Source organism: Curcuma longa, chromosome 7 (assembly GCF_044706935.1).
Source record: "Curcuma longa cultivar G26 ecotype Majalengka, Jawa Barat chromosome 7, ITB_CL_G26_1.1, whole genome shotgun sequence".
In the NCBI taxonomy this organism is placed as follows: domain Eukaryota; kingdom Viridiplantae; phylum Streptophyta; class Magnoliopsida; order Zingiberales; family Zingiberaceae; genus Curcuma; species Curcuma longa.
The window spans coordinates 4,141,137-4,158,527 of record NC_133867.1 but is presented as its reverse complement, the minus strand read 5'-3'; the positions used below and the strand labels follow the sequence as shown (position 1 = coordinate 4,158,527).

The 17,391-nt window shown below is 34.8% G+C and overlaps 2 protein-coding genes, 1 long non-coding RNA gene and 1 pseudogene across 5 annotated transcripts; 2 read left to right on the top strand and 2 right to left on the bottom strand.

Moving 5' to 3' along the window:
* Window positions 1-799: 799 nt before the first annotated feature.
* On the bottom strand, window positions 800-5,471 carry LOC141831828 (uncharacterized; annotated as a pseudogene).
* Window positions 5,472-8,987: 3,516 nt separating this feature from the next.
* Window positions 8,988-9,841, bottom strand: LOC141832311 (small ribosomal subunit protein cS23-like). Of its 2 annotated transcripts, none has more exons than XM_074719801.1 (2): window positions 9,533-9,841; window positions 8,988-9,439 (listed from the first exon to the last, which is right to left on the bottom strand). In XM_074719801.1, the coding sequence occupies exons 1-2, from the start codon at window positions 9,776-9,778 to the stop codon at window positions 9,161-9,163; spliced, it is 525 nt and encodes a 174-aa protein (XP_074575902.1). In that variant the 5' UTR covers window positions 9,779-9,841; the 3' UTR covers window positions 8,988-9,160. The 2 variants fall into 2 exon arrangements, with proteins under 2 accessions (XP_074575902.1, XP_074575903.1); XM_074719802.1 differs by having other exon boundaries at window positions 8,988-9,436.
* Window positions 9,842-10,051: 210 nt separating this feature from the next.
* Window positions 10,052-12,453, top strand: LOC141832660 (uncharacterized). 2 transcript variants are annotated; one of them, XR_012602117.1, is made up of 3 exons: window positions 10,052-10,100; window positions 10,345-10,468; window positions 11,672-12,453. It is a non-coding gene; the product is annotated as an uncharacterized LOC141832660 (long non-coding RNA). The 2 variants fall into 2 exon arrangements; XR_012602118.1 differs by having other exon boundaries at window positions 10,345-10,538.
* A 2,304-nt stretch (window positions 12,454-14,757) lies between these two features.
* On the top strand, window positions 14,758-16,934 carry LOC141832070 (MADS-box transcription factor 23-like). The gene is made up of 8 exons (XM_074719546.1): window positions 14,758-14,939; window positions 15,429-15,507; window positions 15,969-16,030; window positions 16,201-16,300; window positions 16,383-16,424; window positions 16,507-16,590; window positions 16,675-16,811; window positions 16,916-16,934. The coding sequence occupies exons 1-8, from the start codon at window positions 14,758-14,760 to the stop codon at window positions 16,932-16,934; spliced, it is 705 nt and encodes a 234-aa protein (XP_074575647.1).
* Window positions 16,935-17,391: the final 457 nt, after the last annotated feature.

Here is a 17,391-nt window from a genome sequence, read left to right as displayed (position 1 = left end):
AAATGGAAAAAATAGTAACGTGAAACATTTAGGAGTGTAATCGAATCGAATAGTAAGAGTTCGAGCTCGATTTGGTTCATTTTCCCCTAAACTTGAGTTTGACTAAGTTTGATTTGATTTTGAATTCTTAAATTTGAATTTAATTTGTAATGAAATTAAATATTTCACAAAGGACTCGAATTCACTTCAAAAATAATTTATTTAAAAGTTAAATAAAATAATCATCCATTTATAGGCAATCTATGGACACCTATTGATGTAACAAATTGATACAATATTTTTTATAAATTTTTTTAAGGTTTAAAGATGAAATTTTATTCAAATTTAATTTTTAATTCTCACGTAAAATGAGAATTAAAAAAATAATGTTAAACAGTAAACCTCTAAACAAACATGATTGTGAACTAACGAATCAAATATTAAACTCTAACCTGATAATCTTTTCGATCTAATGTTAATACAACGGGAAATTCCAGTTCTGGGTTTAGCACCTGCCATTTCTTTGGCAAAAGCTTGTTTATCTAACCAGGAACTGATACCTATTTTAAATTATTGATCCTTGCAATATAAATAATATTTATTTTGAATTCTTCAATTTTTTTCTAAAAAAATGAGAATAAATTTCTAGATTGCGAGAAAGTTCAACCATTTAAAAATTGCTATCTAATACATTAATAAATTCTTGTAAACGAACCACAATGAAATATTTTCTAATTCTGTGAAGCCGCCAATGAAGCGCCTTACGTACTCTCTTTTTCCTTTCCATTCTTCATGGATAATTATTTAATTCATAGTTCATTCCATTTCAAAAACCAAGATTCTTCATCTTCATGAACAAAAGCCTACTGGGAACTATTCTTGCAATAAACCAAAAGAAATTATGAGAACAAAAAAAACAATCAATTCTAAAGCAAAAAAGACACCCTTTATCTAAACTTAAATCTACCACTCCAACTTTTACCATTTCACTGCTGGTTTCATTCCACGAGAGACGAGGAGCATGCCATAGGACCTCGGATGGAAGATTAGCCCAAGCGTTCTAAATCATTCTGAGAGCTTGAAGGACAAAATTGAACACAAATCCTCCTCACCACCAGCTAATCAACGGCTTATGTTTGGTATTCTCTAAATACCAATTTACCAAAATCCAGGTGGAAATCTAGCTGATGGAAATCTTCGGTCTTCCCTGCGACTCGTACTGCGAAAGGGAATGGAATCAGGAAGCAATATAAAGATAAGGATACGAGCTCATAAAAAAAGAAGTTAAACATACCTTCTTAAGGAAAGAATCAATTTCCTCTTGCGTCAAAGCTTCCTCCCCTGCATTTTTATCCCAACCAAGCGATTGTAAGAAGGCTTCTTCTTCTGGGTCAATGCCTCCATCTAAAAACGACTTAGTTTTTTCATTGTCAGCATAGAGCCTATCAGTCTCATCAGTAGATAAACAACCTTCATTTGTAAAGCTTCCATTTTCTGCTGAACAATCCAGACCTTGGTGGCCATTCTTCTGTATATTGACAAGGGAACTGGTATGCAGATTCTCCATTGCTTCAATGGATCCTGACTCTGGAATTGAGCTTGAAGTAGTTAATGATTTCTTCCTTAACAAATTGAAGAAATCATTCCTATTCTGTGCACGAGAAAGGAGTTTCTTTCCCCAATGGAGACACGTGTTAAAGCATCATTTTTTTCATGAACTCTAAGTTTTGGGTCAGATTGGCTCTTTGGAGGAACTGCAGCAGATGGAACAGGCCCAGCATGGTTAATAATTTTGATAACACTGGAACCATCTTTGGCAGCAGGCAAGATGCTATTCTTCTCTCGGTTAAGAACTTGAAAATTTCCCACTTGAGGTGTCTTTGCAATATCAGATCTAGCTGGTGGCCTACCAGGAAGGTTCATCTGCTGGCCAACCTTAGTAAAAGAAAAATCCCCACCTCCACCTTTTGCATTTATCATTTTTGTCTTTTCAGATACGTTAGAACTCTGAAAACAAAAGATAAACATGAGAATGTAAATGCTGGAACAACAGAAAGAGGACCAAAAAATCATTTACTCAACCAAGATAGAAGAAGAAGAATGGGATGCAAAACTAATGTACAAAAAATTACTGTAAAATCAACAAACTAATGTACACAAACATGAACAATTGCTCATTTCCTGGCATTTCCAAATTTATGAAGTAAACAAATTTCTATAGGTTGATGTTGAAGTTTTGAGTGTGTATTTGCTTCTAGGAGTTTATCTGTATTGCATCGAATCATTTGCTAGAAATTCTCTAGCAACAATAGAAGCACACCATGGACAACCGAGGTAGGTCGTGGGAAGTGAGCAGGATCTCAGTGGTTTGCTTGGAAGGCTATCTATTTCATGACCTAGGGAGGAGTCTAGATTGAAGCTTGACTTGACTAGGGAGGAGTCTAGTTGAGGGTGCTTCAATAAGTGCTCTGTAGCTAGTCATTTTGAGGAGTTCTAGTGTCGTATCATTGCTTGTAGAGACTTACCTCAGTGTCTAATTTAAAGCGATAGATTAGTGTAATTTAAGGGTGACTCACTGAATATGTTATATGTTGTATCTGAACCACATTATATATATATGTTAGCATTGTGATTAATTGTCCTTTATTTCAACTACATATATTGCACTGATATTGACCAGGTGTGCACGCTTGTATATAACATCATGTTTGAGTTTGTATTGTTGCAAGAATTGCAACACAAGGTAATTGTCTAGTCACTCCCTCCATCCTGGCTATCAACATTCCAACTATATACTCCTATTGTCAATATAGGGATTTAGTCTATTTAAAGGAGTGAGGTCGTTGATCAATGGTTATTGTGTTCTCTCACCATCATCAAGATATAAGAGTGGCTAAGAAAGGCATCGACTCATCAGACAACTTTCCTTAAGATCCTAGTGGATTGCAAGTGTTGAAGAGGTTAAGTAAGCAATAACAAAGTTAAACAAAAAGTAACCATTTTTAGTTTTTAAGCAACTCAAGGTTGAGGTTTAAGCAATGATCTACATTCAACCATTGAGCTCTCTCATTACCAATTATCATGTTTGGTATGATCACTTCCATAAAAATTCCCAAGGCATCTAACATTTCCATGGGTTACTCATGAAAATAGATTGTGATTCCTATTAAAAGAGATGACATCTTTAAATAGAAGATTAGAACAAATAAATAAAGGGTAGCCTAGTGCATTAAGCTCCTGCCAATGCGAGGTCTTAGGGAAAGATCGAATCACATTGGATCTATTGTACGCAGCCTTTCCTGCATTGCAAGAGGCTGTTTATACGACTCAAACCTATGATCACAAGGTTACATGACAACTTTACCATTGCACTAAGGCTCCCCTTCATTTAGAACTAATAAATACTCCATGAAATATAACAAACATATATATCTTGTATTGTACATCATCAAATTAAATATAATGTAGTAACAATTAGTAGTATTAAAAAATGTAATAGTAAGAAATAAAAGTGATGACTATTTTATATTATTTTACAAATATTTATGTAATGCAGATAATATATTAATATTATTTAATATCAAAAGTCAGGCTTATTTAATATTTCATTATTAACTTTATTTTATTAATAGATCAATGTGTGATAGGATATGAATCAAGAATCAAACAATAAATACTGAATATAGTAAATTAAAGAATATATAATGAAGGGTAACATTGGAAATTAAGAGATACACCTATCGCCGGACAAAAAATTTGATATTCCTGTCAATTTATCATTAACAAAACATGTTAATCTCACATTGATACTCCTTATATAACAAGGGATCACATCCTAGAAGTGTTATTGCTCAATCATTACATGAACAAAATGCCCCCTACACACATAATTTTTTGCAATACATGAAAAAATCATTTAGCAATTCTGACAGAATATGGCTAAGATCAATCAAAAGAACAAAAATCAATAAGTAATGGGGGCAAAGATCCCATAAATTCCACAAACATGAAACTAGAAAGTAAATATTTCACAAGGAGGTGGAAGTTAGGAAGTTATTTACCAAGGATTTAGGCAGTGTATGTGTCACTGGTATCAGCTGCTTGCATTTTTTTATAGTTAGTTCTTCAATCCTCTGAGTGTCAGCAGATGACTGTAAAACATGTTAATGATAAGAACATTCTATGCTAAACCAATTGACAAACGGTAACAGCTAATGTGTTTTAAATTACCTGAAGAGTGTTACCAACTGGTGTTGGAGTATGTGCTAATGTCTGTGCCATAGTGCTTCCAGTGACAGAAGATACCACACCTCCATTAGTTTCAACTTTTACTGGTACTTCTGCCAAAGCTGAAGTTCCAATTATGATAGGAGTAGCAACTCGAAGACTCTGGACAGCAGTCTTAGGACCAAGAGATAATACAACATCTGCATCTGAAAAGCTTTGCCTCCTTTTAGTTTGAAGGGACGGAAAGTCGTCCATGTTTTGGCCAATGCTTCCAACCACACATTCCCTGGGAGAAGCAATATTATCCCAACTACTTCCAAGTCTTTTTGGCCAGGAGTCAAAATGTCTTCCTGTGACCAAAGAATGGGAACTTGTGGCATCTTTTTTAGCTCTAACTCCTACAGATGAATCATGATAGTCAAAGCCACTGTGAACCAAAAATGATCTATTTTCTCGATCGAGGTATTCAAAATTCTTCTGTTTTTTGTCGCAAGACCTTCGGAAACTGCTGTAAGCCTGTGATTTACCAAAGCTACTTCTATCACAATCAACAGAACTGTTAGAACTTAAGCTCCTCCTCAAATTCCTATCTTGGTCTCTGAGTAATTTATCCCTTGAGCCAAACTCCATAGCATTTTCATCTGCAGGAGTCAAGGAGGATTGTCATAAAAATTTGTGTGTCAATACCTGAAAGAAACAACAAGAAACACAATATGAATCCCAAAGAACACAGAATAAGAGGTACCAGAACGTTTGGAAGTGCTTGTCCGCAGGGCATTGTTTGAACTCCTCCCATTTGCTAACTTATACCATTGTGGAACCAATGCAGGCTCACTTCTCTCCATTTGCAGCACAGACCATTATCTATAGACAATTGATACCCTCTACCTATGAACAGTCTATAACAAACTCACAACGAATCTATTTCCTGTATTAAACATGTCTCCAGAAGATCAAAGCGACTATCAGAATGAATTGCGAAGCTTCTCAATACGCCATTGCCACGGGCACTAAATGAGGACCATCACGAAAATTAGCCTACCAAATCCTTTAAACCCGCATACAGGATTCCCTCCAGGGAAGCACTTTCTAGAGAGAACCAGGAGTTCAAGCCTCAAAGATCCATGGGAGGAAAGCCACAATGCCCCAGAAAACCAACCAAAACGAGAAGAAAACAAATCCTAAGCGAACCCTAACACAACGAACGAAATAGCGACAAAAAAGGGTGTGTAGGCGCGAGGAAACCCACCCACCCACCCACACACACACACACACACACAAAGCAAAATTGCACCTCTCCAAGATTAAAGGCAGAATTATAGCCAAGTCCAAACCCTAATGGAGCATTCAGATCGATGAGAATGAAACAGAAATCTCACTGCATGCGAGAGCGATTCCACAAAGCGGCGACCGATTCGATTTGGCTTCACCGCAGAGGCGGCGGCGGTAGCGAATTGTGCGACCTACCCGGAGAAGAACCGGAAGATCGCTGGCTTCTTAGATCTCTCTCTCTCTCTCTCTCTCTCTTCTCTCGATATCTCGATCGAATCAAAATGGAAACGTCCGTCCTCTCTGGGTTTCCTTGTGGCGTTTCGGTGTTCGTGAGGGAGGCGATGAGGCAAGCCGTGGGTCACTCGCTCTCTCGTTCCGTTCTCGTTTTTCTCCGTCGGCCCGGTCCGGTTCGCCGACGTCCGGGTCGCTAACAGGAAACAAACCGCTGAACGTGGGGTTTAACTTTTAAGCCTTCGGACGAGACGATGAACCGGTCGAAGGGTTTGATGTGGAAAAAAAACCGATCCGATCCGAAATTTATTGCTTCGGCTTGTGATCCACCTCTATCGATAAAACATTAATCACTAATTAGTCTCCCAACGCTAATTATTGAGTAATTAGTGTAATTTACTCCGTGAAATTTTCGATACCAATAAATTAGGATAACTTGCCGACCAAATGAATTGTGATAAGAAATTATAATAATGAAGGCGTTTTTTTTTAAAAAAAAATTAACCTTAAACATTATAGGTTTGTATTTATAATTATATTGTATTAAATAGGCATTTTAATATTTTAAGTTACATATTTTTTTATTAGGATTTAATTTTCTGTATGATATTAATAAATACTTTAAGACTGAATTTGGATTGAATCTATTACTTACCATAAATTTTAGTTTATGTAAAAGGCGTAAATAGAACATGTTTTCATTCCTTCTATTCACCTCATTTACTTGGATGAAATTACATATTAGTATATCTCATTAGGGATGATAGTTTCCAACAAAAAATTCAATATTTAATTTTTTAGATTCGATTAAATAATTAAATAAACAAGTATCAAAATTTTTGGATTCGAATAATCATACCCATATCCAATCTGAATACTCAATTAAATTGAATATATATATATTAATTTATTTATATATTAAAGAAAGAATTTTTTTCTCAAATCCTAAATAAAATCCAAAGCCCACTAACCTTTTCAATTTGAATTTTTAAAATTTTTTCTTTTATTTTATTGATGATGAGACACCTATTTCTAATTTGTTAATTTTTATCTTTAATCTTTTTTATTATTATTTTTTATTATTATTAAAATTTAAAAAATATAAATAAGGATAAAGACAGAGGATATGTATTCTATATCTCCCATTTCAACTATTCTATTTTTATCCAATTTTGATTGAAATAAAAAGGAAAAAAAATTAAAAAAATAAAGATACCTTTTATTTTAATTATTGCCAAAGAGCAAAAATAAATATCAAAAGAATATCTCATTCTATTTTTCATCTTTCTAAAATACTCTTATTCTAACTCTGAAATAAGGACCTTCTATCATTAATATAAATTTTATGGATTAACTTAGCACAAGTTCTTCATGCGACGTTAATAAGATAATCATGTTAGTACGAGCATATTCTAACTTCTAAAAAATTATGATGCCTTTCGCATATAACAACTAAATTGATAGCATAGATTTGTACACCACTAACAACAATTCAAATTTTCTTATAATACCATTTTCTTTAGAAAAGGTTAATATTAATTAGAATATTAGTTTTAGGGAAATGGGATGATTGGGATTATCATGTAACACACTAAGCTCATAATAATTATGTTACAATGCTAATTAACAACAACAAAATTAAAGAAAAATATCCTGAGGTATGATAATATCTGAATACCCACTTTATTGCTCATTTCCTCCTTAACAAAATAAGTGTGTTTCAGTTGTCTCATTCTTACTTTGATGACATTCTATAGGCTAAAACATATAACAACCTAATATGTGATCATTGGTTATATGATTCTACTACATAGATTGAGAAAGTCTACATACCTCCATTTCTCGACTCTTGTCTCTAAAGAATCTAACATCCTGTGATTCATATCCAATCATGCTATCGCAGCTTGTTCTCTGAAGAATACATAAACTTTGAAGTGTTTAGAACATCTTTTGAGTATATAAACATAAGGTGAGATTTGCTTTCATGTGTGAGAGTAAAACCAATCGTCTCATTACTGAGAATTGGTATCCATAACTAATGCGGAGTGGTGGCAATAGACTTAGAAGGCAAAGCCACAATAGCATATAGTCGTATGATCTCCTTAAAAAGAAATAGAGAGATAAGCATAAGCCGTTATAGATCCAACCATATTTACTAGGACTCCTTTCCTTGTCTATAAGTGATCTAACCATTTCTTATTAGTATGAATCATCATTGTGTTATTCATCAACAATGTAACGAGAAAAAGAATGAAAAACCTTGAATCAACTATTATCACTGTTAGGATTATGCAATAGTACATCAGGTTAGTAACTCAATGGTTATTGATCAGAATTGCCAGGAACCATGTGAATTGAGATTGACTGTTCTTTGGCACCTATGAACTTCCTAAATACACTGTTAAAAAGTTGCAAAATTTTCAAATCTTAAAAAAATTTAACAAATAACTATAGCTACAAAAAATGTAGCTGATACAACAAACCGAATTGTCTGCAGATAAAGAAAGAGTTTGGAATCTGAAGACTGGGTTAGTGACTGGTGGCTGATACTGTTCTAGTTAAATTCTTTAGAAGTAAAAGGATAATAGTAGTAACAATAACAAGAAGCAGTATTCCAACTGTTTTGGTACACTATGAAATGCCATGAGAACAAACAATCTTTTGCATAAAAGATAGCGACAATGATAGACACTTCCAAAGAAATGACTAAAGAATAATAGAACAAAGCTTAAGAAATACAGTAATATGTCTACTGAAAATCTAACTCCTACAATGACTTATGATCTCAAGAACAAAACCAGTGTGGTTAATGTACTTCAGTTCCAAGAACCCAGAAAAATGGCAATTGCTATCTCAGTGATGCCAACCCAGAAAAGAGAACAACTTGTAACAATTGTTTGGCCATCTATGATCAACAAAAGATATGCAACTTTGCAATGAACGATGAAGCTTGAATCAAAACTTCAGGCTGTTTGAAGGGGCATGAAAAATAAGCATACAGATTATGAAAAGGTAAGATTTGAACAGGGCAAATAATGCCTCACCTTTGCCCTGTCCAATTATGAGAGTTTTCGATTGGTTAAACATCAACTGACTATCTACGGAAAAGGTAAGACAATGTTTGAATGCAGCATATGTGAACATATCCATATTGTATAATCAAACAGTACTTTTGAACACGAACTTTACATTATGGAAGATTAAAGGTTAGATCAGTTTGACAAATATCCTTGGAAGTGAATGCATAATTGGAAAAATTCTATAACACAGTATCAACATGCTTTTGAACACAAGGACTTTGAATTATGGAAGATTAAAGGTTAGATTAGTTTGACAAACATCCTTGGAAGTGAATGCATAATTGGGTAAATTCTATAACACAGTATCAACACGAAACTAACCTATATCAGAGAGAATAAGAAAATAAGTGCAAAGAAGTGGAGGAAGGGTGCTACAGGTTGCTACCACTCTGCTGCCAGAGGTTGATGATATCCGTAGCCTGGTTGAGGAGGATGATCATGCGCTTCTGCGAGATCCAAGGCTTCTCCTCGATCTTGGTCTTGAGCTCCTCCCACGCATCCTTGCGCGGCCAAAAGTAGTAAGGGCTCAGCGGGATGGTGCCGTGTCCGGGGATCACCTGGTCAAGCGCCAGTCCCAAGTTCTTCTCCATCCATATGAACCGCAGAACCAGCCGCGGCTTCGCTATCGGCATCACCACCACACCCAACTTCTACCATCCATCGTACAAAACGAAATCCCGTCAAAAAGGGACGAGCTTTACGAAAAACAGCCGCAGGAAGACGAGGTTTAACTGCTCTACTACCTGTTTCTCCGCGGCTTGCAGGCCGTCTTCAAACTGGTGGACATCGGACGAGGCTTCTAGGGCCTCGCTGGATGTGGCGGCGGAAGCCGATAGTGAAAGCCGCCGGAAACGCCTGCCCTTGGACTTTGAAGTGACGGCGGTTCTAGAGGCGAGAGAAGAAGCAAAGAGAGATTTGAGAGATGGAATTCGGGCATGGTGTAGAGTGGGCAGGCCGGGTCGGGCGGTAGCAGGACTCGCCGACTGCATCTTCCTCGCCAATCTCTCGCTGCTCGGCGCTCTGCTCGAGTTGTGGACGAAGGAGAGGTTGGACGAAGGCGGTCAGTTGTGCGTGTTTGCTTTGGATAAGGTCTAAAAAGTGCCATGGGCCGGCTCAAGGGTTCTTAGCGGGCCTATATTGATGGGACAACACTTTTATTGGGCCTAGGCTCAGCCCAGAATTCATTGGGCCGTACGGAGGCCCTTCCGTATGCTCCTTGTGAGCCGCGCAAGGAAGAGGAAGAGGGAAGAGGACGAGATGAGGCCGATAAGGGGGCGGCGGGCTGTCCGAGATCGGCGAACCCTAGACCAGGTTATTCTCTACTCTCTCTGTTCTTATTCTTTACTTCTCCGGTTGCCAGACATGGAACAAGCAATCATGATGTTACTGGTGCCCAAGGAATCTGTATTGCGGAACAGTATGTGTTCAAAACGAATGCCTTTTTTGTGATTCAGCTTCAAAATCCTAAATTGAATTGTTCTGTTCGCTCTTGATTTAATCTTTAATAGGAATCTAGGATATTCATTCTTCAATACCTTGTGCCACTGTTTTGCAGATGATTGAACAGAATCTTGTCATTTGGTGGTCCTTCTACTATCTTCTCTTCTTGCAAGAGACTATGGGGTAGAACATGTCATAGAGTGTGGCTTGTATATCTTGACATCCCCTCATATGCCAAGGTGAGTTCTTAAAGAAAAGTCTCTCTAATGCTAGTCTGACAAATCATGTTTGGTTGGGATGCCACTCAAAGTGAGTATTCTTGCACTATGTTGATTTTTTCCCCTTTTTCAAATTCCTATCCACATACTTGTATATGAAGGACTATAATGGGTGATAAAGCTATCTACAAACTCCTCTCATGATGGAGGATCATGACATGATTCGATCTAATTGTGCCATTGGATGAGGCACCTAGGATAGAAGCTATCTCCACCTTGGAATGTTTTGGTTTTTGATATGAATTAGGGAAAATTTTCATGCTTTTGATATCATGTAAATTTCCCTAATGTAGGAATTCTATTGTCATTCAATTTGATGGTTTGATTTTCTACAATTTTTACCACTAGAAACACGACTTATTTAAAATTTTACCACTATGCTTTACCTCTACCTTTAGATTCAAGAATCAATGTTGTTACATTCTGAATTTTATTTGTCATCATAGTCTATGTAATAACAATATTATTCAAATTCAAATCTCAAACTTTTGCAATATTCTATCTTTGAAAAACTCTTATATTCTTGACCTTAAATTTTCACCATCTATTTTTTTCTTCTAATATTAGAAATTATTTTTTTTCTTACACTTTTTTTACCTATATCTAATATCATTAGTTGGTGTTGATTTGTTAACATTTTCCAATTATTATCTTACAATTCTATACATAATTCTGTCTACCTTCCTAGCAAAGTCACACTTTCTCATTGTTCACCATTGAAATCCATCATCATAGCAAAGAGAAAGCTAAATTTCATATTTGTTATTTGTATTGATCAATTCCAAATTTGTTAATACTGTCTACTGAGTGAATCAAGAAGTTGAATTCAACGAATAGGAAGAGTGATTTTTTTACTCTGCATTATGTTAATATTACTGTGCTTGCTTGAATAAAGGTGTAAGGAACTAGCCATTAACATTGTCTAGATGCGTATCCAAGTTTGTGATTAAATGGTCTTACAGACTAATTTTGATTAATGTCCCTAGATTTACCATTTGCCATTACCTTTCCTTCTAAAGATAACTATGTTGTGGTATCAAATTAATCAGAATTTGATTTGTCAATTACATATTGGTAAACTCACTACTAATCGTCGATCTATCTTTGATAAATCTCTTTTGACTTACTAATTGAATATATTTATGTGTTTCTCATGAAATTTAGGAAAACAGCACCTCCTTACCAAGTGAAACTGCACAATGGCAATTACAACAGTTGCAAGTAAATGTGTAGGTCATCCCAGGAGCGATTGTCGATAATACTGTCAAGCAAGAGGCGCACAATAACAGCCTAGCAGTGGTAATCAACTGTTTTCAATCTCTTACTGAGGAACACTGGCTGCTGCTCAGGGACAATGGCCAGACCAATTCAATTTTGCCTCCAAAGGGTGGCTGCTGAAGTGAATGAACAGCCCATGCCCTACAGTCTATATCGATTCTACTACCTAATTGTTTGATCAATCTTTACTAGTTGTCCGATACAAGTTAGCCGCGCGACTGAATCTTACATCACATTGCCATATAGAATACTCCTGATCTGGTTTCACTTTGATCTGGTTTTTAAATCCTTGGCCCTCAGAGTCATGTGGGGGGAGGTGCAAACCAAAAAGCTGCCCTAGCTTTCTTGGCATTTCTTCTACTTTAAACATGTTCAGCATTCCAATCTCTTTCACCTTTCCAAGTTGTAAGCAACTGGGCAAGTCGGATCCATTGGCAATATTCGACACTTGGTTTCGCACTCATTTGGATCATTAACTCTGTGATTACTTTAATCAATCTCTTGATTTAAAAACCCCTAAAAGACATGTATGTGACTGGATGATGCTGAGGCTGTTGCTTCATATTAATTTATGCTGGAACCTTGTTTGGAACTTAGCCAAGCAACCCATTTCTTTATGTTAATTAATTGACTGATTAATTATGTATCATTATTACAGTAAACAGGTTGGAAGCACTAAATGGTGTGAATACATAGTGACTTATTTGAATATCCTCAAATTGGTGCCACTAAACTTTTGAAATTTGATGTTATTGGCAAATGACACATCCATTTCTTAGTTTGTGTGAAATAAGAAATCAACATCAAATCCATAATTTAGTAAAATTCATAGTTTAATCAAGTTGGATTTACTTTTCATTTCATTAAGATTTATTAGAGATATGTTCTTTCCTTATGCAGCAAGGGCTATCTTGCATGACGAATCAAAATTTTAATTTATTTTCTCCCTTTCTCGCGTAAACTTGCTTGAGTTTGCACGACAACCCAAAGATAAACTCTCGGGAACCTTAATCGACTTGTTTAACCCTAATTTTTGTCGATCGTTGTGCTTCTTGTCTTCCACTCATGAAGATTGATTCCTTGCAACCATTTTGAGGACTAAAGAAATTGTTATATTAGGAACAACTAAAGTTTAAGTTGTAGATGACGAGGTTAATATAATTGGAGATCATTATTTAAGTTTTGTCATTAATCTTGTTTATTTAGCGAGTTAATCCTTCCACTAATTAGTCGATTTAATTGGTAGGTAAACACAAGTAGTGCTAATCACTATTAAAACCAAATGTGGGTGAGGTTTCATAGAAGAACTTTATGTAAACAAAGGCAATGCTTATCTTTGACAAAGAACACACACTGTTCATGTACCACTAGATTTTTTACAAAAAGATAATATTATTTAATAGTGATTAAAATTATTTTATAATAATACTATGTAATAGTAATTAAAATTAACGTATATCTAATAGTTCTTTTACTTTATCTCCCCCTTGACAATTTTTCATCTCTGATCCTCTAAAATTTGTATTCAAAAATCTAATTTCTTTGGTGGCTCAAAGAGATAACAAATTAAAAATATGAATTTAAATTTAACTCTTCATAGCAATAATAAAAAAAAACTTTTAAATTTAACTTGCATACTACTAAATAAAATAAGCATTATTGTATGTGAGTAATTTTACAACGCATATTTAAAATAGAGGTGACCATAGTTTGCACAATCACAATCCAGATCGTAGGATCGCTCGATCTCCTAGATAGTTCAGAATCACTTGTGTGGTGAAATCGTAGAATTGGAGCAAAATTAATTGGTAGGATTTGGAAAGGTTATAACTTTTGATTCGAATTAAGTCATGGGACTATAATATATCAAATCGAAATTATTCAGAAATCTATATTTATTATAGAGTGTTACAATAATGACCTAGTACTCTTAAGCTTAAAAAATATTATTTAAATTCTTTTATGAGATTTTAAAAAAATTTAATTCTTTTACTAAGGTTATTTTTATCTTTTGTATATTTAGAGTTTAGAGACTATTTAAATATTTGTTTAGTTGATGTTATGATATTATCTTTATTTTGCTTAAACCTAGAGAAAACTCTATGTGTTTGGCGATTTTCTATGTCTTTCTGTGAAAATTCTCTATTAGAACTAGTCTACAGAATAATCCGACGTCAATTACTAATTAGTTTAAATTTATACATATGATAATATCATATGTGGTGTCGAATATCGACGGTTGTATATATATACAAAATTATTAATCTATTTATATGCAAATAATGTTTTTAGATTTTTTAAATTATTAATCATATATCATAAAATTTTAAGAGCTTTTAATAGGATCGTCCGATTCTACGATCATATCAAATCGATTTTGCTTATGATTATGATCCTACGAACTATGGAGGTGACAATTAGCTCATAACAAGTTGAGCTAGACTAGCTAGATCAGACCTGATACACCACAAAATCAATTGATTAGGTCTAATTCCAATTTGACACCTCTATTCTAAAGTAGTATACCATTTGTTCCCACCATGTTCCAACCCATCACCTATACTTTTCTATCTCTCTCTCGAAATCATCATATTCCACCTATAATATATCTATAGCTAAACAAATCGGCTAAAACAATATCGTGTTCTTTATTCAATTTCCCTGCCCTTTTAATAATCTATTTCGTAGTAATTAATATTCAATCGCTCATCACATTGGCAGATAAATAACACCGGCACCGCAAACAAGCTAAGCAACAAAGAAAGCTAGAGAGAGAGAGAGAGAGCTTCGTCTCGTCCCACCTTCCAGTTAATTAATTGGTTTCTTCTCAAGCATGGAAACAGATTGAAGATCAATTTTCCTCCAGTTTAAAGGTTGAAAATCATGGTCTGGTCTGCTATTGACTCATTGTTCTTGTTGTAGAGAGAAGAGAGAGGGAGGGAGGGAGGGGAGGGAGAGCAGTGATCTCAAAGATGGGGCGAGGAAAGATTGTGATCAAGAGGATCGATAACATGACGAGTCGACAGGTGACCTTCTCGAAGCGAAGAACTGGGTTGTTCAAGAAGGCCAAGGAGCTGGCCATCCTGTGTGATGCTGAGATCGGCCTCATCATCTTCTCTGACACTGGTCGCCTCTACGAGTTTTCTAGCTCCAAGTAAGTGATGAAAATCAAATGTTTTTTTTCTTTCTTTCTATATATTCTTGGGAGTCTCTTCTCTTCTTAAACTCGTAGGATTTGTAAAAGTTAAGATCTTATAATTAAGAGAGTCTTTAGGGGGTTTGAGATCTAGTGAATACATCTTCGTGTATATATATAATCTAGATCTAATTGTGGTTTTGGATGATTAGTTCATAGAAAAATATTGTTAATTAGTTTCTGAACTTGAGATTATTTTGACAAATATCATGCATGTGAAAATAGGGTCGTAATATAAGAAAAAATAATCATTTCTAGCCTAAGATTATGAGAGATAGTTGACATAATTAGTTTTTCAAAACTCTAACAATTGCTTATCCATATTAATTGATTATGAGCATGTAACTTCACACTTAACTAGGTTAAGTGTTGGAGCTAGCATTAAAGAATTGTTTTATCTTTAATTATGGTTCATTGAAGCTGGAGTATGTTTCCTTGAAATGGCAGCATGAAGTCTGTGATAGAGAAATACAGCAAGGCAAAAGAAGAGAACCATTTGATTGTGTTTGCAGGTTCAGAGGTTAAGGTACACTTCAAGCTTCTGCTGGTTCATTGCAAACTACAATGTCCATTGCTTAATCAAGTTATATATATATATATATATATATATATATATATATATATATAATTTAATTATAATGTTAATTTTCACACACTCTAGGTTAACTAGAAAGTTAATTATATATATGTATTTTATCATAATCAAGAAGATTGTTTTTGAACTAATTCATATGTGTGTTTTTTAATATTTTTAGTTCTATTTAATTGAGATTTATGGATTGAAAAAGATCATGTGTAAGTGAATATGTTCTTTGTTTGAGGAATATAAAAGAAGCATTTTGTTGTTCATGAGATTGCATCAATCAAAACAACATGATAAAGAAATATAAAGAAGAATAAGTTGTTAATTTCTTCACTATTTCACTTGAAATAAACTACATATTCATCTAGCGAAAATTATCAAAACTCGTGTGGTCTTATTGCTAGTTTTGGCAAAAGGAGGCAGCGAGCTTGAGGCAACAATTCAACAACTTGCAACAAAATCATAGGTATGCGTTAATCTAACCCTCCAAATTCACATAAAAGTATGTTGAATTTAGTCTACCTAAAGACAAAAGTGCCAATGAATTGTAGAAATCAAAGACATCATTCACATCTAAAACATCGAATTAATGGCCGAATGTGATGCATGTTATTATAAATTTGTCGACGACTTCAGGAAGCTGATGGGGGAGGAGCTTTCTGGTTTGAGTGTCGAAGATCTGCAGAATCTACAGAACCAACTGGAATTGAGTCTACGAGGTGTCAGAATGAGGAAGGTTAACTGGGGAACACATTAATCTTTCAGGTGTTCAGTATGTGCTAGCTAGCTGTGCACTAATCACACATCTGTTCTTGCAGGAACAACTTTTATTCGAAGAGATTCAAGAACTCGATCGAAAGGTTATAACTACATTAATGTAATGTTAATGCCACATCTTGATGGCATGCATGGCCTAACTCAAACCATTTTCCCCCCTCCCAGGGAAGGCTAATTGGTCAAGAAAATATGGAACTATGCAAGAAGGTAAACTTGATGAGGCAAGAAAATGAGCAACTACACAAGAAGGTATATATCCATCCAGGCCATTTCACTCAGTGTGCATTTCCAGGCTATGAACTTGAAACAATTTTACACCATCAATGTGATCAGATTTATGAAACAAGGGGGGAGGATGACACAGATAGAGCCTCGAGTGTTCGACACAGTTTGAGTATCACTGAAGAAACATACATGCCCATTCACCTTCAACTAAGCCAGCCACAAACTGAATGTACCAACTCTTCAGGGTAGCTTCTTTTTCTTTTCCTTTTTTTTTTTTTTTTTGCCTTTTCTTTTCTTTTGGAAATTAAAAGATGTGAAACTGAACTTTTGATCTGATCTGAATTTTCAGCAGACATCAGCTGCACTGAAAGAGAGATGGCTCCAAATGAAACTGTGTTTGTTATTGTGAAGATCTAGCAGTTATTGCAAATATTTTTTAGGTGTTCAGACTTGAGAAATTCAGACTGTTAATTTGTTTGGTTGTAATATTTTAAGGGTTATTGAAAAGGTCTTTGAAACCTTTGTATTGTATGAACTAGGCAAACTTCATAAAAGATCTTGAACATTCATGGAAAGGTCAAATAAAATATGTATTGTGGTTCTTAGATTTCAAGATTTCTCACCTAACTTTCTTAATATTAAAATTGAACAGCATTTCTGTTATATCCTTCCTTTCATAACTCTCAGAAGTTTTCTTTCTTTTTTTAATTTTTACTCTACCTATTTAAATATTCATTATATAGTTGAATTTAGATGTGAAAGCATAGATACATTAAAAAAGTTTTCTAGAGTATATTGATTTTAATTTGAACATATTTACAATTC